General features: G+C 64.1%; 1 protein-coding gene across 5 annotated transcripts; it reads left to right on the top strand.

The window, feature by feature from the left end:
• Positions 1-3,968: 3,968 nt before the first annotated feature.
• LOC137666548 (spectrin beta chain, non-erythrocytic 2-like) lies at positions 3,969-23,913 on the top strand. Of its 5 annotated transcripts, XM_068406670.1 has the most exons (34): positions 3,969-4,485; positions 7,594-7,701; positions 9,107-9,262; positions 9,966-10,097; positions 10,197-10,388; positions 10,469-10,552; positions 10,705-10,823; positions 10,978-11,092; positions 11,365-11,451; positions 11,720-11,835; positions 12,017-12,161; positions 12,376-12,482; positions 12,596-12,677; positions 12,841-12,975; positions 13,049-13,180; positions 13,450-13,706; positions 13,855-13,978; positions 14,143-14,337; positions 14,644-14,799; positions 15,300-15,520; positions 16,002-16,179; positions 16,487-16,633; positions 16,871-17,266; positions 17,629-17,748; positions 18,892-19,419; positions 20,215-20,391; positions 20,815-20,895; positions 21,128-21,214; positions 21,383-21,474; positions 21,685-21,770; positions 22,358-22,424; positions 22,552-22,715; positions 23,008-23,142; positions 23,354-23,913. In XM_068406670.1, exons 1-34 carry the CDS (start codon positions 4,057-4,059, stop codon positions 23,587-23,589), a joined length of 5,586 nt encoding a protein of 1,861 aa, XP_068262771.1. In that variant the 5' UTR covers positions 3,969-4,056; the 3' UTR covers positions 23,590-23,913. The 5 variants fall into 5 exon arrangements, with proteins under 5 accessions (XP_068262771.1, XP_068262747.1, XP_068262739.1 ...); XM_068406646.1 differs by having other exon boundaries at positions 11,368-11,451; positions 18,892-20,391; XM_068406638.1 differs by having other exon boundaries at positions 18,892-20,391.
• Positions 23,914-24,025: the final 112 nt, after the last annotated feature.

Here is a 24,025-nt window from a genome sequence, read left to right as displayed (position 1 = left end):
TGTCCCCTGCACCTGCCTCGGAGGTGGCCTGAGGATCTTGTCCTCCCACAAAGCAGAGATGCTGTCCTGGGAGCAGGCTGGGTGCCGGCAGGTCACTCATGGGGCAAAGGCCAGGGATCTGGCCCGCTCTCAAAGCCTGTGCCAGCCTTGCCTGTTGGCTGACAGGGCACGGTGCTGCTCAGAGGCCTGCCTGCCCTCTGCCGATGGGCAGCAGCAACCAAGAGGGGTCATACCAGGAGGTAGCACAGCTGTGTCCTGCCCAAAGGCTGGCGCATCCCACAGCCCTGACCCTCCAACCGTGCCTCCTCCGAGGTGGCCTCCCAGCGAGTCGTCCTCTCCCAGAGGAGATGGAGGTGCCAGCTGGCTCCAGCCCCAGGATCTGCCCAGAAGACGTGTGGGCTGTGAGCTCACCCCTGCTCAGCAGCAAGAAGGAAGGGGCTGGGCTTTGGGCAAGCTGGATCTCCAGGGCTTTGGGACTGCAGGGAGGAGAAGAGGACAGCTCTGCACAGTCCTGCCACTGCCCTGAGGACAGACCCTGCAGCTGGGCTGCTTCCAGCCCTGCTCTCCCTCCGTCTGCAGGCTTCCCAGGACCCCGCGCCTGCCTCGCACCACCCAGGGGCATCTCCTGCTCCTTGTTTGCTGATGTCCAGCTGCTAACAGACCACCTGAGAGAAATAAGTGCTACGGAGGGGTACACGGTCCTTATTTGGTCTTGGGAAGTGGATCTCAGCCCTCGCAATTAAATAGAGGGTACTTGGTTGTGCAATTGGTATGATAAAGAAAATGGACACCTGAAAGTAAGTGGCCTTGATACGTACCCAGCAAAAAAGGAGCTGGCCACCTGGTGAGGGATTTTGAGCCCCTTGGTGAAGAGGGATGAAGGATAGACAAGAAAAAAGGTTGAGAGACACAGCAGTGACTGCAGGAACAGAAAGTCCTCCCTGGATCAGAGAGGTTACAGCAAGGCCCTACGTGCCTTGGCCCAGGAAACACATGGGCACGGGACTCCGGGTGCCCTAAATCTTGTGTTTGGAAGTAGATACTGGTGGAATTTCATTTTCTTTCGAGGTTGCATTCTCTTCCCAGCTCTGTGACTCACCAGAAGAGCAGGGTTAAGTTCCTTCACCTCCATGGGCTGTGCTTTTGCTGAACTGTGAAAGGAGGCTAAAGACCCTGACCTTCCAGATGAGGAAAGCGGCTCAGCAATGCCTCTGCATTTTTGGCAGAGACAAAAATCTGCCTCTTTACGAGTCCCAAGAGCTTGCCAAACAAGCCCTGCCCCACTTTCCACCCAGTGCTAGGATGTTGCAAGCATCTGGCTCTCACAGCAGGGTAACCCCTCCTGCCGTTACCTGCGCTCGCTCCCTGGGAAGGAGCAGGTTTCTGCAGAGGCTGCACGCTGAAGCCCCTTTGTTCCCAAGGGATTTTCCACTGCCCTCCCACCTTGTGTATCTCTGCCACATAACACTCAGACACAGTGCCCCCAGGAACGTGCCACCACACCTCTGCACCTGGCCAGCGCCTCCCTTTGCCTGTGGGACCAAAGGACAGGATTCCCCTGGGAAACACAGTCACCCCGGCTCAGGCAGGGCTTTTCCTAGGAATAGGTAAGGCTCCCTGGAGAATAAGATCTCCACTCTCCTCCATCACTGCGGTCACTACCGCTGACCAGGGAGACTGCACTTTTCATCCCAGCCTGCTTAGAGGTGGGATGTGCTGTAAGAGTCCTCTGCACACGGAGGGGATATTCCTGCTGGGGCTGTGCTGCTGGGGAAATTGAGGCACCAAGCGAGGCAGTGATTTACCTGGGATCAGCCGCAGCACAGCGAACCCAGGAGTCTCAAGAGCAGGCCAAGCACTGCCTCCCTGATAAAAGGGGGCAAGCTCCCTCCCAGGGAAGTGTAAACCCTAACGCAGCTGCAGCAAAGCTTTGGCTCCTGTTTCCTTCGCACGAGCTCTTCCCACTCCCCGTAACACCAGAGCAGCAGAGCGGTGCGCCTGCACCGGAGCCCTCTGACCGCGGCAGACTGGAGCCCAGGAGGCTCCAGGAGCCTCCGGGAGCCTCCGGGAGGCCAGTCCCAAGGGGCTGACGTCAGCCCCGGTCCTTGCAGCTCCCGGGCCTGGAGCTAAGCCGTCGGAAAGCTGTTTCTGGTTTCGGCACATGGTGTCCCTGTGCTGAGGCACGGCCAGCCCGCTTTCCTCATCCATGGCTGGCTCCTCAAGAGGAATCCACGGGGCTGGGAAAGGTCACCCTGGCTGAACTAACCGCCCTTGGACAGGACTCGCTGGGCAAGGGACAGCTTGCGTCAGGCAGGCTGGGAGATGGAGCAGTAGCTTTTGGTCCCTTGTGTCTGTTCATTCTCCTAAATTCTGCTTGAGTGGGAGCCAAGAGTCGGGCCTTGGCAGAGTTTTTGAAGGGAACAACAAGGGGAGGAAATGAAGCCAGACAGCCACCAGGAACAAAACAAAGGTTAGGCACAGAAGGGAAGTGGAAGGGCACAGACGTGACCCGTGGATCTTCCTGCCTGCGCCCTCACCCTGACTAGCTTGTGCTCCCCTGGTCTGAAGGGCCCTTGCTGCTTGCCCCAAGCAGCTTCAGCTTGGGAGCACAGCTGGAAAGCATGGGACACTTGGGACACTGCTTACCAGCCTGCTCTGGAGCTCTGCGTGGAGACAGATCACAGCTCTTCCCCAGGGGAGCACCCCATCTGCTCCTTGGAGCTTTGCACCCTGGGGCATCCCTTACCCGCTCTCCTTGGCTGCCTGCCTCGTCTGCATTCCTGGCCCTTGTGGGAGCAGGGTGGCAACTGCTGGCGCTGGCAGAGAATGACAGGCAAGCATATTTTGGACCCGGCTGCCTGCTCAGGGACTTCAGCGAAGCCTTGTAGTGAAATAGGACCCCATCCTGCCAGCCCACATTTCTGCGGTGGGCAGATGTTGTTCCTCCCTCTCCCCCCTTCTTCTCCCAGCACTGCCACCCCGACAAATGGGGTCCTGGGCTGAGGAGCAGTATCGCTTACAGGGAGCATGTGTCTGGCCTGGGAGGAGGGGGCATTTAAATGGGCAGCTGTTTTTTTGTTGGTGTCCCTTGCTCTGGAGCTGGTCCTGCCATTTGGGCTGGTGGCAGGTCCACGTGTGGGGAGCTGAGCAGGACAGGCTCCTCTGGGAGAAAGGGCAGAGCGGTGACCCGGAGTGGGAAGGATCCCAAGGAGGGTAAGAGTGTCCAGGGGAAGAGCTGGGGAGGAGAGTGGTCCCCTCCAGTGCTTCTTCCCCGAGCCTTACCCAGGCAGCCCCCCGCTCCCAGAGAGCTGCGGACTCCCCGACCACCGCAATCGGGCTCCCGCCTCCCATTCGGGGCAGAAGGTCCAAAGCGTGAGGAGCTCCTGGGCACCCTCCGATCCGCCAAGGCACCTCGGGGCGGAGGGCGCCGGGGGGCTGACGGTGCTCCCGGAGGCTCGGGGGGCAGCATGCCCGCCCCGCCGCTGGCCGCCCCGCTGCTGCGCGCCCTGCTCGCCCGCCTGCTGCCGCTGGCCCGCCAGCGCCTGCTGCCGCCGCTCCGCCGCCTGGGCCGCCGGCTGCGCTCCCGGGAGAGCCGCCAGGCCCTGCTCACCTGCCTGCTCTGCCTCCTCAACCTGCGCAGGAAGGCGGACGACTAAAGCCCCCGGCCGGGCCAGCGCAGGGCAGGGCGCGGCGGCTCCCCCCGCCGCGGGAGGAGGGACCCGGGCAGGGGAGGGGACGCGCCCCGGCGGGGGCGGAGGGTCCGCCCCGGCAGCCGAGGCCGGACGGCCGCCCTCGCCGTGCCGCTCCGGCCATGGGAGCCGCGCCGCCCCCCGCGCCGCTGCCCCCCGCCGCGGGGCCGCCCCGCTGAGCGCCCCCGCGGGAAGGGCCGGCCCCGCCGCCGCCCGCCCCGGGGAAGGAGCCGGCGCCGCCCGGGCGGTCTCCCATCACCGGCGCTCCCGGGCGGAGGGGGCCCCGCGCCGCCGCTTCGCTCCGCGGTGCCCGGGCCGGGCCCCCGGGCTGCCTCCCTGCCCGCCGGCCGCGGCGGGGAGGGCGAAGATGTCCGGCAGCACGGCGAGGAAGGTCCAGCCCTTCACCATCAACACCAAGCTCTCGCTGCCCAAGTGTGCCGCCGACTTCCCCGGGGACGCCTGCCCCGGCATCGCCCTCGCCTCCGCTCTGGACCACCACCGCGGCCTCCGCCGCAGCCTCAACGAGCGCATCTCCCTCTACCTGGCCCAAGCCAGGGCCAGCCCAGCCGCCCCCGAGGGCCAGCCCCGCAGCCCCAGCCCCGGCGAGGAAGGGGGCACCGACGAGGGGCGGCTGAACCGCAACTCCCTCGTGCGCTCCATTAAGAAGATCACGCTGTCCAACTGGCATGGGGAGGCTGGCACAGGGGACGCAGGGGGACCCGGGGACCCTGCCCGGACCGGTGGTGAGAGGAACCACAACAACAACAACAGCAGGCCGGGGAAAGCTCAGTTCAAGGTAAGCGCTCCCCATACCCTGCGCCCTGCTCTCTCCCCATCTGCCCTGCGGTTCCCCGTTCCTGGCTGCCAGCAGACGGGTAGGTCCTGGGGAGGCTGCACCCTGGCAGGGGATCCCTGCTGCCTTCTCCCCATGCCCTCCGGGCAGGACTCACTACAGGACTCCTGGGGTAGTTGCTTTTCTCCCACGTCCCCCCCACGCACTTCTCTGTACTGTCAGGCTGGAGGTCTTTGCAGGTGAGCTGGAGACGAGCTTTCCCTAGGGCTGAGATGACCCAGAAAAGCTCTGCCCCAGAGCCCGGCTATGGAGGGCTCAGCTCTTGGGATGCTTGCGATGATGCAGTTGTGTGCAGGGAGCTGGGAACTTGCTCTCCCGTTTACCAGAGGGGAAACGAGGCTGGGAGGAGGGAAGTGACTCATGGAGGGCCACACAGCCAGGCAGAGCCGGGAAAAGGTTAGGAGCAGGACCCAGGGCTCCCGGCACCCCGCCCTCTGAATCTGAGTGCTAGCAGGCATGGAGGTCCGAATCCGTCAGTGCTGGAGCTCGGGAGACCCCCTGTGTGGCTGGGATGGGGTGGAAGGCAGTTCGGACAGCTCGCCCTCGTTGGCAAGAGCAGGCAGGAACTCCTTGGGATTTAACCCTGACCCGCAACAGCTGGTTTCCCGGTGGGATAGCGCTAGGGAGAGCTGCACAGCCCGCTGCCAAAACCCTCGTCTTCATTGCCAATAAAGGCCAGGCACAGCCTCACAAGAGCTGCCGCTTCCTCCAGCATGCAGGCGGCTCCTCGCTGGGCGGCCGGAGTCTGCGCAGCCCAAGGGGCATCGGCATGAGGGCTCCCCTCTTTCATATAAGGTAGGGACACGTGCTCGGCACGGTGGTGCGGTGCAGGACTCTTGGGGGGCTGCCAGGATCGTCCCCTCCTCCCTGTCCGGCCTGCGGGGGGTGGAGCTGGAAGGGGGGCGGGCAGGCTGCAAGATGGGGCTTTAGGAGGGAGAGAGGGAGCCAGGGTCAGGAGAATGTGCAGGGCACATTAGGGCTTTCCTAAGCATGCCCCCCAGCCCTTGGCTCTGCCCTTCACTCCTGCCCTGTAGGAATGGGGGACTCCTCTGGGACGAGCACAGTGAAGCCCAGGAGGGTCTGACCCCGCTCATCTTGCTCGTGGGAAGTCACTGGCACCTACTCTTCTATGGGAATGCAGCGAGCATATATGCACCATGTTAAGTTTGCTTTTAACGAGGGAAGGAAGCATTCGCAGAGGAGGCAGCTGAGGCCGCTGCAGTCGTTTCATGTGTGGCTTTGCTGATGTTGTGAAGCGTGGGGTCCTGCTGGGGAGCAGTTAGCATGGCACCTCGCGGGTGCCGAGGAAGGCACGGCTTCTTCTCTCAGCCTTCGGGGTTGCTGCGAGAGTTTGTTGTGTTGCGGGAGCGAGGGCCCTGCTCCGGGCAGAGGGACCGGGGAGGAGGGGCAGTCCCGGTGGAGCAGCTCTGCGGGAAGGATGAAGTCATCCTTGCGCTGGCAGCCCTGTTTTCCTGCGGCTGACGGAGGATCGTGAGATGGGGACTTTAAATAAAGCTCCCGTGTCACCTGCAGGCTTGTCTCCCATGGCTGAGCCCTGGGGTTGGCTCGCGGGCTGCAGCTGGCGTGGGACGCTGCTGCCTACAAGAGGGGCTTCCTAGGGTCTTGTGCCCTGTAAGCACATCACGTTTAGCTCCCCGCCGTTCCCTAAATGGGCATCCAAACCTCTCGGCCCCACGGTTGGGCAGGGGGGTGCCTTCTCCTTCTGGCACCCTCCTGCCAGACGCGCTGAGCTCTCACTGTGCCTGCCGGGCTGTGACTCAGCCTTGCTCCCTGCCCGCTCTTCCCGCTCGGGATGGGGTGCTGTGGCGTGGTGCAGTGGTCTGTCCTCTGCAGCCACCGGCTGGGTTCCACAGACCCCTGGAAAGGTCCTGTGGTGCTGGTCTCCCAGGGGTTATGGGGTTGTTGGGCTGTTTGTGGGGCTCTGAGCCTTTCTGGTGGCAACAGCTCTAGCACTGGGGAATGCCATCCATGTTAGGACTCCTCTTCAGTCCTGCAGAGATGGTAGGAAGCCAGTTTCTGTGCAGGGAGGGAGTCCTGCTTCACCTGGGTTGGTTCCCCTTGGACGCTGTCCCCAGTCTGGAGTGGTCCGAGCGGTGGTGGGCTGGGTCTGGCTCTGGCTGATCCACCACGCCGTTCGCTGCAGCTTCAGAGGAGACCAGGGAGGGTGTGTTGGGGCAGTACATGTTGCCCACCACCTCATGCCACCCTGTGCATGCTTGGATGGGTGTTACAGAGACAGCAAGGTGGCCCTGGGAAGGGAGTGGAAGGAGGTCCCTAAACTGGCCTGCTATATCCAAGGGCCCGAGGAAAGATCCATCCATAGAGGATGAGAGTGACTGCCCTTGTGCATGATCCGAGCAATCCCACACACCTCTCCTCCTGGGGCTGGGCTCTGTTCGGGATAAGGTAACGCAGAGTTCATCCTGGACCTCCTTTCTGTGGCTGGCTTCGACTCCTGGACTTCCTTCCTCCTGTCTCTCCTGCTTCCACCCTCACCCCTGTCCCGTGGGAGCCCTTCCCTGCAAGTCAGCTGCCCCCTTAACTCTTACCTCCCAGACCGAGGTCAGGCATCAGCAGCTGAGAGGATTCGGGTTCGTGCCAGTGGGGTTATTGTCCTCCTGTGCCGTCGCGCCTCTGCCCTGCTGGGTGGGGGGGGCTGATCCTGAGCATCCTTAGATGACCAGGGGCCAGCGGTGACCACTGAATGGGTTTCTGCTGGCTTTGGAGTCAATTCAAGGGGAAAAAGGGTGTGTGTGTGGGAGCTAAAGTGGAGAAGGCACTGAGCAAAGCAAGCTTAGGAGCTCTTGCCACTTGCTGAACACGTGGCAGGAGCTGTGGATGCTGCCTGGAGGAGCCTGGCCTGGATGCTTAAGGAGGGACCGGCAAGAGCCCAGCCAAGCGGTGTCTGGGTACCGCTGGCAGCCTCCTCTGGCCCAGGGCAGGGGGAGGCGGGCACATGCTCCTCCATCCCCTTGGCTGCTGGGATGGTCAAGAACCTCCAGGCTCATGGCTGTGCCTTCCCGTCTCTAGGTCTTCCTCAGGAAGGACGTGGACGCGGAGGATGAGCAGCAGGAGGCTGGGAGTCCCCGGGCCGGTGGTTTCTGCTCTCCGGTGGACAGAGGTTCCCCCTTCTATGCGGTACGTCCCCCTGCCCTCGCTGTTTAGAGGGTCTGACCCAGGGGTGCAGCTTGGGGCTGAGGAAGCGAGGGTGGCTGCTGGTGGTCTGCCTGGGCACGGGTGTGGATGGAGCCTCGCTGCTTTAAATGAGCGAGGGGACAAGCTCGGCATGACGGGGCGAGAGCATAGCCCCCAGGCCAGCACCCAGGGGTTTTATCGCTTCCAAGGGAGCTGGATTACGGGCTCCTCCAGCCCTGGCTGTGTCAAGAGACTGAAGATCCTGGAGTCACAGGAGGGCCTGAGAATCTGTGTTGCTATTTTAACAAAAAAAAAAAAAAAAAAAAGACAGAGGATTTCTCTAGTTCTTGTGGTTAGGCAGAAAGGCTTTGAAAAGCAACTCCCATGCTGTCAGCGGGGCAGCACATGCCAGAGTGCTTAGAGAGCCTGAAACTGTTGCCCGAACCGCGCTGCTCCACAGGCTCCTGGGACATTGTGCCCTGGTGGGCTCGGGGGCAGCTGGGATGCTGCGGGGCAGCTTGCAGCCAGCCCCCTCGGGGAGGGAGGGGTGCCCCAGGGCCAGCCCCAGGAGCAATGTCTGCCTGGTGAGAGGAGGCAGCGAGCCCTGCGCCTTCGGGTTGCTCCTGCAGATGCTCAGGCTCCTGTTTGCTGCTGGTTAGTGTGCAGTCAGGTCCCTGTCCCTGGGCAGCGGGGTGGGAAGCGAGTGCCCGGGTGGCTGTGCAGTCCCCTGGGCTGCCTGCAGCTGGGCCTGGGGCTGAGCTTGGAGGGGGACCAGTGCTTTTGCTGGCTGACCTTCGTCATCACCCCCGGCGGAGCTGGAGCCCTGACAGAGCATTTCGTCAGCACCAGCCACCACGAGGCCAAGCCCCAGGGGAGATGCTGCGCTTCCTGCCCCCCGCCGCCGGTCGCTTGGGGTGGGGGTCTCCAGGTTCCCTTGAAGGAGTGGTGGGCTGAGCTCATTGGGGACCTGCCCCATGGTCCCCCATGCCATCCCATTCCCGGCAGTGTCCCCTGGGGTGACACCAAGCGAGTGCCGTGGGCACGAATGCTCCTCACAGGGATGCGCAGCCTCGGGCTGGAGGGGTAGCTAGCACCGCATCTGCCTCCAAAGTGGGCGCAGGGACCAGCCTGGGTGCTGGGTGCCAGCCTGCCAGCTGGCAGCGACCCAGGGCTGAGGGACAGCCTGGCAACCCACTGCCAGGGCTGCGAAAGCCACCAGCACGGCTTTGGTAGAGGGGAGCTGTGCCTCGGGGTGCTGGGAGAGAATCCCAAATATGTCAGTGAAGCAGTGGGATCAGGGACGAGGCAGGCTGACATACTTTATTTGTGCTTCCAAAATGCTCCTGAGAGGTGATGGGGAGGGCTCCCTGGGGCAGCAAGCTGACCCCTCCACCTCTGTCTGCCCCAGCTGGCAGGAACCCCGGCGTCATCACCCCGGAAAGAGAGCCCCAAGGGCAAGGAGGCCACAGCGGCACCAAGATGTGGTGGGCGAAGTGGCGCAGGAGCAGCCCCCCTCCTCAACCCGAGCCCTCTGGTAGCCCAGTTCAACCGGGAAATGCTGCAGGTGAGGCCAGCCAGGGTGCCTGCCCAAGGGGCTGCGTGGGGAGTGGGGCGAGGGGGCCACCAGCAGCCTTTCATGTGAGCTGCAGGGTGGGGTGTGTGGCGGGGAGGGCTGAACTCCCGGCCCCGAGCGAAGCCATGGTTGTGGCATGAGATCATGTTTGGCCGCCTCTCCCTGGCTGTCGGCCCTGGGGAGAGGGGGTCAGCCCGCACCAGGGCCCTGCTTCCTCCCCATGTGCGCGCGCTCCTTCCGTCCACCATCCTCCTCCTCCTGCCAGCCTCTGTCCCTCCCCAGCAGCGTGGGAATGGGGATGGTGCAGGGGGGCTGCTTCCACGTCATGCTGGGTGCATGGGTGCTTCCACAGGAAAGCCGAGTGTGAGGAGAGGAGATGCTTTGTGCAGGGATGTCCCATGCAGAGACCCCTGGTCTGGCCTGCCTGGGAGGCCCCGGCTTCTCCTGCTGGGCTGGGGCAGGCAGATGCTGGAAAGAAGTGAGATGCTGCTCTCCTTCCTGCACCCATCGCCGCTGTCACCATCCTGAGCCCCTTTTCTGGCCTGTTCTCGCTCGGAGCAAACGGGTTGTCAGCCGAAAGGGTGCCCTCTGGTCCCTGTTGTGGCTTTGGGGAGCTTCGGGCTTGGGTCCCCGAAACTGTGTCCTCGGGGCTCTGGCAGAGGTGCCCAGCCACGTGGCTCTTGCCACCTTGCAGGCAGAGGGCTGGGTGCGAGGCAAGCTGCGGGACCTGAAGGACAGCTGCGACCTCCAGGACTGGGAGGAGGCAGCTCAGACCCTGCAGCGGGACATGAAGGATTTTGAGAACACACTGATAAAGCTCAATCAGGTGAGGGTGGGCAGCGGCACAGCACTTGTGTCCTTGGGCTCCCCGCAGTGGGGCATCCCTGGGAGCCCCTGATGCTGAGTGGGTCCCTTGGCCCCACAGATGGGTGAGCAGCTGATGTGGCGGGTGAGCCCCAGCGCCGAGGGGGTGCGGAGGCAGCTGCTGGCCCTGCGGGACCAGTGGCAGCTCCTGAAGCAGACAGCCGCCAGCCAGAGCAAAGCCCTGGGGGGGCTGCGGAGCCTGCAGGACTTCAACAGGAAAGCCGAGCAGCTGGAGGCATGGATCAGGCACAAGGTGTGGGGTGTGGGGAGTGTGATCCAGGGAGGGGGACAGCCTGGCTGCCTCCCGCCTTCTCATACCCTCCCCTGGCCCAGGAGGAGAAGCCCTCCTTGGCAGCCCTCCTGCAGGAAAGCCCGGACAAGATCCAGCTCACGCGCCGCATCCTTGACTTGAAGCAGGTGAGAAGCTACTGGGGGGCTGCTGGCGTATTGGGGAGCCCCGAACCCCAGCAGCCCTGGGGTCCCAAGGCTGGGGCATGACAGTGGTCGCTGAGAGGGGGGCAGGAGGGATGGCTGGGGAATGCTGATGTCTGTGTCTCTGCTTGGGCCAGGAGGAGCAGCAGTTCCAGAGTCTGCACGAGGAGCTGAACAGCCTGGCCCAGAAGCTGGAGAAGCAAGGCAAAAGTGAGAGCAGGAGCGTCTCAACCCGGCGCAAGCACCTCAACAAAACGTGAGTGGAGGATGTACGGGCTGAGCAGGGGTGAGCTGGGTGCAGGGAGCCGTCAGGCTGGGAAGCAGGTCCCCCCGAACCTCCCGCCTTCCTCCCCTTGCCCCACCTCAGGGGGCAGAGGCTGCCCTTCACCTCTCCCCTTCCACCCGCTCAGGTGGCTGCGGCTGCAGGGGACTCTGAAGGAGCACCATGAGGCTCTGCAGCTGGCCCTGGAGGTGGCTGCTTTCCTGCAGCAAGCAGATATGCTGCTCGGGGCCATCCATGCCAAGGTAACAGCACTGGAGCCAGGGTCGGCCTGGTGTGGGGCTGTTGCATGGCCAGAGTGAAACTGGGCAGGCAGCACCTCGCTCTCGTCCCCTGCGTGGGGCTGCTGTGGTCCCAGCACCCTTAGCCTGGGGCTCGGGGAGAGAGCTGGGGGACAGAGCCTGGTGTAAGAAGGGGAGACAGAGCAGCAAGTGCCCGTTTGCAGTGTCCCTTTCTGCCAGAGCTAAGGGCAGGGCTCCATCCTCCTCTCGCCGCTGACTGCAGCTTCTTCTTACAGCAGAGGAGCGTCTGTGGTGTGGGGAAGCCAGGGGAGGGCAAGCCGTGCCAGGATCGGGATGTCAGGGACATAGCCAGCCAGGTGATGGTGAGTGCAAGGCTCTGCCTCATCCTCTGAGCCCTGGGAAGCATCCCAATGGAGGGGGGGATGTGTGCCTTCCCGGGTCAGTGCTGGCACCAGCAGGGCTGGGGGCTCAGTGGACACCCCACAGCCATGTGGGGTGGCCACGGCTGTGTGATGGATGGGGGAGCTGCGCAGGGCTGGTGGTGGGTTGCCATCATGCACTTGCACTGCGGATGCGATGGCTCGTCCCTTGCCAGCCCTGTCATCGCTCCCCGGCTGCTCTCTCCTCCAGATGCTGGATGTGACCGTGTCCCAGCTCCTCAGCCTGCAGCCCAGCCTGGCAGCCCGAGTCACCCCCAAGCACCGAGACGTCAAGGAGAGCTGGGCGCAGCTCCAGCAGGCACTGAGGTAGGGCACAACCCAGCAGGAGCCCCAGGGCCCCAACCCTGACCCCACAGTGCTGGAGCCAGAGGCTTGGGGAAAGACCCAAGTTAGCCCTTGGCATGCTGTCTCTGGGGCACCAGCTCCACTTAAGGTCTCTCTTCTCCATCCTCTGCTGCCTTGTGCCTCACTTGCACCCCTTTCCCAGGATGGAGAAGGCTCCGGTGCCGGCAAGCAGCTCCCCAGGGAGCGAAGCTGTGGCTCCAAGCACGGAGCCCCAAGGAGACAACAGCGTCTGTGGGGCTGTGGGGAAAGAAGCAGGAGACAAACAGACAAGAGGCCCCGGGAGCATGGTGAGCACTGCCTTCCTCTGAGCGTCCCCAGCACCTCCACCTCGGGAAGACGGGGGAGCTTGTGGGAAAGGGGTTCGGGAGTTGGGCAAAGCCCAAGCTGAGCATGCCTGTGACCTGGCCCCACCGCTTACGGGAGGCCATAAGTGCCGGGCCCAGGGCAAAGCGATGCACGCTTTGGGCTGGCAAAGGAGGAATGGGAGCCTTTGTGCCATAGGTGTTGAAGGATGTGCCAGGGAAGTCAGCGGAGCACGGGAGAGGGGAGAAGAGCAGCCCTGGCTCTCCAGCAACAGGGCAGCCTCCTCATGGCAGGGACAGCAAAAGGTACCGGCTTGTGGAGGTGGCTGTGGGGAGTGGGATGGAGTTGGAGGAGATGGGGATGGGGCTCCCCTGTGCAAGAGAGGATCTTGCAGTCCTGACTGTCCCCCTCTCTGCAGGGGGAGGAGAGAGACAGAGGCTGAGAGGGGGACACAGCAGCTGGAAGCCCAGGTGCAGGATGTCTGTCAGGCGGTGAACATGGTAATGTCTCCCCAAGAGTCTCCTTTGCTGCCCAGCCAGGGGAGCCAGTGCTGGGGCGGGGGACTCCCTTCCCTGACCCCCTCCTGCTGCTTGTGGGCATTCACACTTGTGCACGCACGCTGGTCTGGGCACTAATGAACCACATCTCCCTGCTCCTTGGCAGACTGTGTCCCCACACAAGGAGAGCCTGGGTTCTGGCGTCCCCCCATGTCCAGTGGGGGATGTGGAGAGCCTAGAGGCAGTACGGACACAGTGGGAGCCCCTGGACCCCAGCTGCAGTGCCAGGGCTGTGCTCCTGGTGAGTCCCCTCGCGTGTGGGGTGGCAGGGACACCAGGCAGGGCCCATCCTAACTGCCCTCCCTGCCTCCCAGGAGGGGCCAGGGCCAGGGGGGTCCCCGGGGAGTCCGCAGGTGGAAGCCATGCTGCGGGAGCTGGGGGAGCTGTGGGAGGACCTGCAGAAGAAGCACCAGGAGAATGGTGCCGTGCTGCGGGAAATCGATAAGGTATGTGGTGGCAGGACTGGGGTGGGCATGGGGACATGCCACAATTGCAGCAGCTTGCTGAGGATCAGCAAGTGAGGCTGGTACCTGCAGGGACGGGATCCACAGCGTTGGCACCAACAACTCCGGCTGGCCTCACAGCCTGCGCGTTGCTCCAACTGTGCCACCTGAGCTGCCAGTGCTCTGGGTACCTGCAGTGGGGTGGCAGCATGGCTTCTGCCTCCCCTGGGTGACTCAGAGTCAGGGTGATGGACTCCCCACTCTCCCCGCAGGCACTGAGGCTGGTGGGGGAGCTGGACCGGGCTGAGCGGTGGCTGCAAGCTGTGGCAGGGTCACTCTCAGAGCCAGCCACCATGAGATGCCCGGCGGAGCTGCGCCAGGACCTGGAGGAGACAGGCCAGCTGGAGAGGCAGCTCCTGCTGTGTGGCCTCAAGCTCCAGGCGCTGCGGGAGGAGGCGGTGGGCAAGCTGCCTGCTGAGCACGAAGGGGCGAGGAAGATGCAGAGGAAGGTGGAGATGGTGGAGGAGAAGTGAGTCCTGGGGGAAGGTGTCTCCTCTCTGGTCCCTGGGTTGGGCGGGGAGGAGGATGCTTGCCCCGAGGAGGTGCAGGGAGGAGGATGCTTGTCCCGAGGAGCTGAAGAGAGTGCTGGCACCTGTGATGGGCACCTGTCCCTGCAGGTTGGCACATGTGCAGGCAGCCCTGCGGCGCCGGGTGGCAGACCTGCGTGACTCCCTGGTGCTGTCTGAGTTCCTGCAGGACCTGCAAGAGGAGGAGGCGCGGAGCCGGCAGGGACCTGCAGCGGTGAGCAGGGGGCCAAGCATCCCTCAGGATCGCCCAGCACCTGGGACTGGCCCAAGGGTTGGTCTGTGGCTGGCAGGGGGACCCCATGGGTGCCCCTCTCTGGCCCAGCTGCCTGGGGGCTCACTCTCCATCTCCATCACGCCCCATGTCTCTGTTGCCTTCAGCCAGGGAGCGGGCGTTGCGGCTCGCACGGGTCTTTTCCCCTGCTCTCGGCCCAGGCTGGGCAGCCGCCGAGCAGCGAGGACATAAGCCACCCCTTGGGAGAGCTGCAGGAGGCTGTGGAGATGTTGAACGATGTGGCAAAGGAGCGGGAGAGAGTCATGGAGGTGGCGGCGGAGACAGAGAGCCTGCAGTGCCTGGTAGGCAACGGAGGTGAAGGGTCTGAAGGTGCAGCCGGGTGGTCCACCTGCAGCTGGACATGCCAGCTAGTCGGGCCAGGGCATGCGCCTCAGCTGGTCCCAGTGGGACACAAGGGCGTTGGGATACATGGGGACTGCTCTGTGCAAGGCTGGTATCCCCGTCCCTTCCATGGCTGGTGCTGCCTGCCCTTTTGCAGGCGCGTGGCAGGATACTCCCAGGCTGGGGTGGGCTGGGGCTGCGTAGTGAGTGGTGGCACAGGGGGTCCCGTGCTGGGGCTCATCTCTCTTCCCCCTACTCCCACCCAGGTGGCAGAGGTGTCCCCATGCCTGGAGGTGCTTCGATGCAGAGCTGAGTCACTGGCTCGCGACACTGCCCAAGCAGAGAGTGGCTTCACAGAGGTGAAAAGCGAGAAGGATCTTCAGGGGCTGCAGGGCTTGCTGAGCCGGCAGCAGGACATGGAGGTGAGACCCAGGAAGTGCTGTGTCTGCGGGTGTGCGGCCGGCTGTGCCCATGGTGGGGAGGTGTCCCGGCTAGCTGGGGCTGTCCTGGGGAGGTGCTGGGCCCCAGGGACCCAGGTGTCATAAGCCCTGGTATGCTGTGGTGAGCCAGGCTGGAATTTTCCAGCAGAGCTGAGCCTTGCCCCACTCCGCTCCCCTCCACCAGCACGGGCCAGGCAAGGGGAGAGAGCTTGTGTCAGCTCCCGTGTGCCAGCGCCCGGCTGCCAGCACCTCGCTCGTATTCCCACCGGCAGGGAGGTGCCTCAGGCAGTCAGAGCGGGGAAACCACGCAGCCCTCCGCTCTGCCCATCCTCCCTGACGAGGGTGGCCCTGCCCGCTCCCCGCAGCCCCTGTGCCAGCATCCTCCCCTGCATCCGCCCCTGTATCCCTGCATCCCAGGTTGCAGGTGAGTCCAGCCTGGGCGCAGAGGGGTTGGATACATCCTGAACCTTTTCTGCCTTTAGCGTGCGGTGTCGGAGACCCTGCAGGGGCAGCTGGAGGAGCTGGAGAGGGCAGCTGCCCGCTTGCAAGAGCTCTGCCCCGCTCGGCTGTGCCCTGTCAGCCAGGAGGTGCAGGGGACGCTGCGGGCCTGGGCAGAGCTGCGGGAGCTGCTGCGGGAGACCCGGGCCCGCGTGCAGCAGGCCGGCCGGCTGCGGCACTTCTTCAAGGATTACTTAGCCATGATGTAAGTGGTGATGAGCCGTCGGGGTTGCTTCTGCGGTGGTTAGCGGGGAGCTGGTGGGAGCGCGGTGTTGCCAGAGTGTGGGCTGCTGGTGAGAACATGGGCAGTGCCAGAGCTGCAGCTGGGCACGACCATGGGGAGCCTGGAACAAAGGGCTGCCCAGGGCTGCCTGCTGTGGGACAGCCCCACAGCATCTTGCCCTGCCCCACCAGATCTGCTGCTTGCTGGTGAGAACATGGGCAGTGCCAGAGCTGCAGCTGGGCACGACCATGGGGAGCCTGGAACAAAGGGCTGCCCAGGGCTGCCTGCTGTGGGACAGCCCCACAGCATCTTGCCCTGCCCCACCAGATCTGCTGCTATGCTACCCCAGTGAGCTGCTTCCAGCCATTCCTGTGCGTGGGAATGTGTTCCCTGGGGTCTGCAGGGCTGAGGAGGGTCTGGCTCCTTCCTCAGCCCCCTCAGCCTGTCCTTCGCATGCCAACAGCTCCTGGACGGAGGACACGCGGGCTCGGATCTTCTCTGAAAGCCCGAGCAGCCATGGCCTCTCGGAGGCTCCATGTGAGGAGCTGGAGAAGAGGATCGAGGGGAAGCTCAAGGATTTTGAGGCACTGGCGGCAGTGGGGCAGCAGCTGGTGTCTGAGGAGCACTACCTGAGCGCAACGGTAAGGGCGGGGAATGGGGGGAGCCACCTTTGCATCACAAGAAATCCTCCGGGGACAGCCCCTGGTGAGAGAGTGAGGTGTGGGCTTAGAGCCCCAGTGAGCAGTACAGGGCTGGCCATGCATCCCCAGGGCTGCTCAGAGCAGGAAGGGTTTCACCCAGCAATGGATCCTGAGACCTGAGGTGACACAACTGACCTTGTCCCCCTTCCAAAACCCCCCTGTACTGCTTTGTAGTGAGGTGTCCTCGTAGGGCCAGTGTCCCTGGGCTAGGGGTCCTTGTGGGCTGCCCAGCATCTCCTCCCCTCAGATAAAGGAACGCTTGGAAGAGCTGCAGAGCATGCTGGGCTGGGTGCTGGTGCGCTGGCGAGCACAGAGGCACCAGCGGGACCCAGGGAGCAAGCAGGAGGACAGAAGGGACCTGGAGAGCCCCTTGGGCAGATCTCCTACCAGCCAAGTGAGTACCCAGCCATGCTGAGACCACCAGGGAGTGGGACTGGCCTCGAGGCTGAGGGCAGCAGAGGCACCGGATGGAGTGGGTGGTGCAGAAATAGGGGAGGGACATGTCATGCCTGTGGGTGATACTGCTGGGACTCTCAGGGGTTCAGACATGGCAACGGTAAGATTGTCCTGAGAAAGTGCCCAGGCCACGACAGCCCTTTCTCTATGTTCCCTCTCTCGCCTCACTCCCTAGGATCAGCGTGCCCTGTGTGCTCGGCCCCGGCTGGAGAGCATCCCCAGCCCAGCGGGGTTCACGCCCTGCTCCCTTCCTGAGCCCGTGCAAGGATCCGAGCCACAGGTGCCAGTGGGAACAGACAGCTCCCCACTGGCATCGCCCCTCTCGGATGCCCCTTTGGGAGTGGAGAGGAGCTGGGGGGAGCCTAGCAGCTCATCACCCCACGATGCAGGACCCCCCGAGGAGGCTGTCATCTGGGATCCCGCCGAGACCTCCACACTGCTGCTGCCACCGCGGGGCCCCACCGGGCTGGGGGGGACAGTCAACCTCATCCTCAGCATCAGCAAGAAGGGCGAGAAGAAGGTGCAGACAGTGGCCGGCAGCGAGCGGCTAGGAGAGGAGGTGCTGTGGACGGTATGTGGGGGACGGTAAGCGGTTTTGGCAGGACCATGGGGGAGTGCCCAGCACCCATGCCAGGGCCAGCCACCGCCATGCAGCTAGGGCAGCTCCCCAGAGCTGTGGCCCTACGCAGACAGGGGGGCTTTGAGGGCTGCGGGGTAGCCCCAGTGCTGGCACCCCCCCCCAGGCTGTTTCCAAGCAAGGTGTTGGGTCTGCGTCAGCCTCAGGAGAGGGACATTTGGCTGTGCCAATGCCGAGCGATGCCCGAGGGCTGAGGACCAGCTTTTGTCACCCACCTTTGCCTGCGCTCTCCTGCTGTGGCTCCTCGCCCACTCTGCCCTCAACCCTCTCTGTGTCTCTCTTTCCCCCTCGCTCAGCTCCCTGCCACTAAACCCTCAGGCTGTAAAACCTTTTGGAAGCGTTGCCAGGGGCTTTTAGGAAACACTTGGGGTAGTTTAAAGCGAAAGAGAAAGCCGTCTCACCAGCTGGTGGAAGAGGTAATGTCCCCAGGGGAGGCTGCATGCCGGGCAGAGTGGCTGCATGGCGTGAACTTGCCTGCTACCGACCCACCTGGCTGTGCCACTGTGCCTGCCGGTGGTGGTCCCCCGGGAGAGGGGAAACCCTCCTAGGGCCCATGGGCTCCAGAGGGTGGGTGCTGGGGCATGCAAGGAGGGGGCTCAGATGGGGCTGGCTACAGTTTGGACCCCTGGGTAAGTGGTTTTGGTGGCTGCGGGAGGTATGGCGAGCCCTTGCTGGGGGGCAGCAGCAGTCCCTCATGCAGTCGACTGAAGTGGGGAAGAGCTGGATGGGGCCATGTGACTGTGCACATGTTGGGGGGGGTCATGCTCTGGGGTGCATGGCTTGTAACCCCAGGGCTGGGGACCCAGTGTTTTGCTGTGGCTTCCATCCATTCGTTGCTCCAGGCCTGGCTCAAAGGGCTGTGTGCAAGAGCCCTGAGGGCAGCCATGGCTGGCTCCCCTAGTGGGGTGGCCCAAGGGAGATGGCAGGGAGCGGGAGAGGCTGGGGGGCATTGAGGCAGGGTGAGGGGCTGCCAGGCTGCCAAGACGGGGGTAATGGGCCCCCTCCAGCCTAAGGGGTACGGGGAGACACTCCTTTGGCTCCTGCAGGCAAAGCCCCTCGCTTTCATCCTTGTGGCCCCAGAAGGGCTGTGGCTGGGCTGGAGAGGGTGTCTGCAGGGAAGGGGAGGGGGCTGTGCTCAGCCCCTGCCCTTGCAGTCACCTGCTCTGCTGCCTGGGGGCATGCAGGGGTGGCAGGGACCGGCAGCAGTGACTGCTGTCTCCATAGCCACCCAAAAGTGGTGGCTGGGAGGGCAGCGGTGCAGGGGCAGAGCCATACGGCACAGGCAGCCTCCACTGCGCCGCACCTGGAGGACTCCATCACAGGCAGGGGTTCCCCTGCCTGCCTTTTCCCTGCCTATGCTGAGGTGGGAGCAGCCCGCGGGGGGCTGGGGTGAAGCCATGCTGCTCCCAGCTCTGCATGTGCCATTGGCCAGCTTTTTTGGCTGGCTGCCCTCCCCCGGCTCCCTGCTTGCCCAGGTGCAGCATGGAGAGGGGGCAGACGGTGTGGGGTGATGGAGGCTCTGGCCATGGGGGTCACCCCTCTCTCCTCTGTGTCCCCAGGCGCAGGCGGAGGCTGGGAAAACCTCCTACACGAAGCGGCCGCCTGCCGCTGCCCGCCGCCCTCCGGCATCCAGCGGCGGGACGCCGGCCACCTCCCACACCCTGCCCAAGCCCGGGGCCGGCTCTCTCTTCAACAGCCTGCAGCGGCGGGAGCGGGCACGGGCCGAGCAGGCGCGGCTGCTGACGCTGCAGGGCATCATGGGCGCCAGCTCCCTGCAGCCCGCACCCGAGGAAAGCCATGGCCCCAGCAACACGTGGCCTCAGAAATGTGGCCGGAGGAAGGGGGTGGCCGCCCCTGGAGCCCCGCTCGGGGAGCTGCTGCTCTATGTCAGGAACCCACTGGTGCGGGACATCGACGCTGAGTGCGGGGCGGCCCCCCAGGACCCCCACCTCCGCAACCCAAAAACCACATGCCCCCACCTGTCCCTGGGCTCCGTGTTCAGCCTGGAGCTGCCCCGGGATGTGGGGGTCCTGGAGTGCCACCACAGGGCCACGGCAGAGGGGCAGGAGCAGAGGCAGGGCGGGAAGGTGAGGCCATGGGAGCCCACAGGCACACACGGGGCTGGATGGCAGGAGGAGGTGGGTGTGGATGGGCACAGTCCCCTGGGGCCCAGTGAGGGGCTGGGGTCGTCTCCCAAGAGCGAGCGAGGAACGTGGTTTGAGGAGGTGAGCTTCAACCCCAGCTACAGCTGCCAAAGGGCACACCGTGCCGGGGAGGAGCGCTGGAGCCCGCAGTGCCCCGGCAGCGCCAGCGAAGACCTCCTGGACTTCGGGCAGAGCCGGCCGTCCCGTGTCGGCGTGCTGCACGAGCGGTTCGGCCGGGAGGAGGACGAGCTGGCTGCCCCGCTGGGCCAGGACGGCAGCCCTGGCACCGCTGACAGGGCCACGCACCATGAAGCCGCTCGGCTGGAGCTCAGGCCGTCCCCTGCCAGCATCCCAGGCAGGGCAGGAGCCATCCCCAGCACTGCCCGCACACAGCGGCCAGCCAGCAGCGGCCAGCCCGCTGGGTCCCCGGCTTCCCCTGCCGCCCCCACTCAGCTCTCTGTCTTTGAGTGGGCACTGGGGTCCCCGCAACCCCCCAGCCCTGTGCTGGGCGCCAAGGAGGTTTGCCACCCTGCTCATGGGCAGTTTGAGGAAGAGGAGGAGGAGCTGCAGGCCATCTGGGATGGGGCAGGCGAGCGGCAGGCACCCAGCCTGCTGGCAGGCAGCCGTTGTCGCCACGGGCCAGGGAGCAGCCCCGCTGCCCCTGCCGGTGTGCCCCTTATCCTCTCGGCAGCCAACAACGTGCTGGTGGCCAAGTTCACCCTTCCCACCACTGCCCAGCTCCTCCACAGCCCAGCAGGAGAGAAGAGCCCCGGCGTGGGGCACAGCGGTGGTGGCAGCCCCAGCGGGCACGGGGCGTCCCCCCGCACGGAGGAACCAGTGTCCGCAGCCCCCTCGGACAGCCCAGGCGCCTGGGATCAGCGGAGGCATGGGGAAGAGGAGAGAGAAGGCAGCAAGGTGAGAGCCGTGGGCCGGGGCTCTCCCTCAGGGTCAGGCAGGGGGTCGGGGGACACACCAGGCAGGAGCTGTGTTACCCGCTCCAGCAAATGTGACCTGTGTTTGGGGACTCCCCGACTCGGGTGGCCCCTTTGCTCCAGCTGGGGGGGTGGGGAAGAGCTAGGTGCTGAATTTGGGGGTCCCTGCAGCACAGCGCTCCCCCACCACCCCTCAGCCTTAGCAAGGCAACCCTTCGCCCCAAAAGGCCACAAAAGGCCACAAACAGCCCAGCCCCTGCTCAGGCCAGAAAATTGCTCGTGTTCTCCCATTTTCCCACCTTGGCATTGCCCACCGGGGGTGGGTCAGGCAGACCCCATGCAGGGGGGGCCTGAGCTGGCACCGCTGGCCCCAGCGCTGCTTCGCTCACGCCCTGTCGCATTGCAGGGCCCTCCTGGTAAAACGGAGTTTCAGATGATGGAGGGGACACTGGAAAGGAAGCACGTGTTGCAGACGGGAGGGAGGAAGGTACGGGCATGGCTGTGGGGTGGGACCGGTGTGCTGGGGTGTGGTGGGGAGGATACAGGTTTTGGGGTGGGAGTGGAGCCAGGGATGCTCGTGGTGCTACCATGGGGGTGCTGCTGGCCACACTGCGGGGGCAGAGCCCACCGGGGCTGGGGGATGTTTTGAGTGGCAGGGGACTGCCTATCTTCTCCCAAACCCATTGGGGTCACAGCTGTCCCCTGCTTGTGTCCCACAGGCCAACTGCCGGGCCTGGGGCCTCTTCCATGCCGTGCTGATGAGGCAGACACTGTGCTTCTACCAGGACCGCAGGGACAGCCTAAAGGTGCAGTGGGGGAGAGCGGGGGGGGCACAGCACCCTGGGAGCAGAGGGGGCACTGGAGGGGGCTGGTGGCAGGATGGGGGGCTGGCAGCGGGGCACCCTCACCCCTGGGGCTGGGGAGGGCAGAGCCTGCCAACCCCACTGTTGCTCTTGCTGTTCCCTGTACTGCAGAGCTCCGTGGTGGCCCTTCCCCTGAACCTCTCTGGGGCGGTCTGCAGCCCAGATGCCGAGTACACCAAGAAGACCAACTGCTTCAGGCTACAGTGAGTCACCCCAACCCAGGGCAGCCGGGGTCTCATAGCGACAGCCCTCCGTAGGTGGAAGGGGCTTTGTACTGCTGGGACAGATGCACACTGACACCCCCAGGCAGGGCCAGCTTGGTCCAGTGCCTGGATAGGGATTTCCTTCTTTCTTTCTCTGGTGGTATCTGCACCCCATGTCTGTCTCACTGCTGACTTCTCCCCGCCTTGCAGGCTGCGGGATGGCTCCGAGTACCTCCTGAGGGCCCCCTCCCAGCCCCTCATGAATGAGTGGGTCTCCAAGCTGCAGCAAAACTCAGGTGAGCAGCCCTTGCTGGCAGAGGAGGGGCCCGGCTATATGTAGTTACCGTGGGTGTGCAGGCCCTGCTGAGCCCTCTGATACATGGGGGATCAGAAGAGAAGCAGCACGGCGTTGTCTCTGATTTATGCATCCTCCTAACATGCCTTGGGAACTGCAGTTCTCTGCCAGGCAGGATTTGGAGGCTTTGTTTTCACACCACATACACAGTTATAAATCAGGAATAGCAGGACTGACGTCAGTGGAGCCTCAGCAGCAAAAAGCCAGTGTCAGAAAAATTATAATTGTGCCTTGGTCTTCCTCCATCTCCTCTGCGAGGCCTGGAAACCCCTTGCTGCCCTCCAGGCAAGGAGATCTGTAATACTGAGGTCTTCCTGCTGCTGTGCCCTTACCCAAGGGGGCTCAGGCCCCGGCATGAAATCCTTGGCTGGTTGGCAGGACCAAGAGTAGGCGCTACAGCAGGAGATTGTAGGGGCCAGCCATGCAGCACGGGCATCGGGGTGGCTCAGCCGGCCGGAGCTGGGGCTGCCTCCATGGGATGGTGCTGTGTGCTGCCAGCACCCAGCAGGACGTTTGCTGTGCCCCCAGGTTTCCCTGAAGTGGACTACTTCCAGGCGGTGGCACAGCGTATCGAGGGCACTGGCGGTGCTGGGGGGTGAGTAGTCAGGAGCCGGCCAGCTGGGTTTCATCATTACAACTCTCTGCCATGCTTGCCGGTGTGTGCTGCTCCAGCACGACATCGGTGGGCCAGTCTGGTTCTCTAAATCTCTGCTGCTTTCCAGTTTCAGCAAGGTCCCCAGCCCTGGAAGCTCCCACCTCCAGGGACATCATCAGGTCGCAACCGCCAAGAGCCAGGAGATCGTGGTGCTACCCTGCTCAAACGCCCGGCTGCAGTGGCCTCTGAGCAGTCAGGATGGCCCTGCCAATGGGGCTGTGGCAGCAGCAGGTGACTTCCTGCCTGACTGGGCTCCTGCTGTCCCCTGTCTCTTCTCCCCAGCCCAGAGAGGTGCAAGGGAGCTGACCAGGAGAATCTGGCTGTTGGTCAGTCTTGAACTCAGTGGTTTCTGAGCCAGGAGTCCCTGAGCCCCTTGCCCAGGAATGGGGATAGGGGAAGGACCCGTTACCTCCATTCACTTCCTGGGATACTGGGATAACCACTCACGTTTCCCTGTCCTCTTTGGGGCGAACGGGTGTCTTGTGGTGGCCTTGCCTTATGACACGTCTCCATTTTGCTTCAGAGGATGCTCATGGGGCCGGGCACAGGGAGCAGCAGTGGTCACCCAGGGGGTCCCCCGGACTGTGGGACAACAGCTGCCAAGAAGACGACTACGGGCTGGTGGCCAACAAGAGGAGGTCCTACTCCTTCACCTCAGGTACGGCCCTTATTTCGCTGTCACTGCCAGGAGGTGGCACCACTGTTCCTGTCCCCACAAACACCCGAGAGCGGGTGTGCTGCCGCTCCAGCACCCACCTCGTCCCACATCCCTGTGCCCTGGGCTGTAGCCCCCCACTCAGGGAGGGCTCTGGGGGGCTGGCAGCACCCGCTGGCACCCTGCCCTCCCCACTGACTGCTCCCTCTTGCAGCCACCTACCAGAAGATCACCCCGGTGGCCGTGCCCAGGGAGCCAGTGGAGGCTGGGAGCAGCTACTCGGTCACACTGTACATCGGGGAGCAAGCGCCGGCCGTGCCGCGGGCACGCTGCCACTCCTTTGTGGCCCGTCCGGGGAGCCCACGGGACACGCTGGGGGAGAAGACCCCAGGCCCCCCTCGCCCCAAAAACAAATCTGTCTTCAAGAAGTTCTTCGGGAAGAAGGAGTGAGACCCAACTGAGGGGGGAGAAAAGTCCCAGCCTGCTGTTTATCCTCCTCTTGGGTGCCATCCTGGCCCAGTCTCCGCTCCCAGCACCAGCTCACCGCTCGCCACCTCCCCGGGGGAGAGAGGCTGTGGCAAGTGGCTCCGCTCCAGCCGGCCCCAGAGCTGCACCGTGCCCCAGCCACCGCAGCCCCTGGCCTCAGCCCGGCACTGAGCACTGCTCCTGCCCACCTGCCAGGTGCTCTCCCTGGGTGCCGCCGGCTCCCCCGGCGTCCCGCTGACACGCAGCACAAGCAGGGGTTGGGGAGTGGTTGTTTTTATTAAAAAACAAACAGATGCTTAGTCTGGGAGCTTCTTCCTCCAGCAGCACCTGCTGGCCAGGTGGAGAGGGGCTCTGCGAGGTGGTCCCTGCTAAGGGGGAAGAGAGCTTCAGAGGAGGGGGG

Source organism: Nyctibius grandis, chromosome 1, assembly GCF_013368605.1.
Source record: "Nyctibius grandis isolate bNycGra1 chromosome 1, bNycGra1.pri, whole genome shotgun sequence".
In the NCBI taxonomy this organism is placed as follows: Eukaryota; Metazoa; Chordata; class Aves; order Nyctibiiformes; family Nyctibiidae; genus Nyctibius; species Nyctibius grandis.
Note: the sequence above shows the minus strand (reverse complement) of the source record. Positions and strands in the feature narration are given on the sequence as shown.

Coding starts and splice junctions, on each gene's coding strand:
- LOC137666548 (XM_068406638.1), top strand. CDS start 4,057: ATGTCCGGCAGCACGGCGAGGAAGGTCCAGCCCTTCACCATCAACACC. Junction 12,483..12,595: donor CATGGCAGGGACAGCAAAAG/GTACCGGCTTGT, acceptor CCCTCTCTGCAG/GGGGAGGAGAGAGACAGAGG. Junction 16,634..16,870: donor GCAGATCTCCTACCAGCCAA/GTGAGTACCCAG, acceptor CTCACTCCCTAG/GATCAGCGTGCCCTGTGTGC.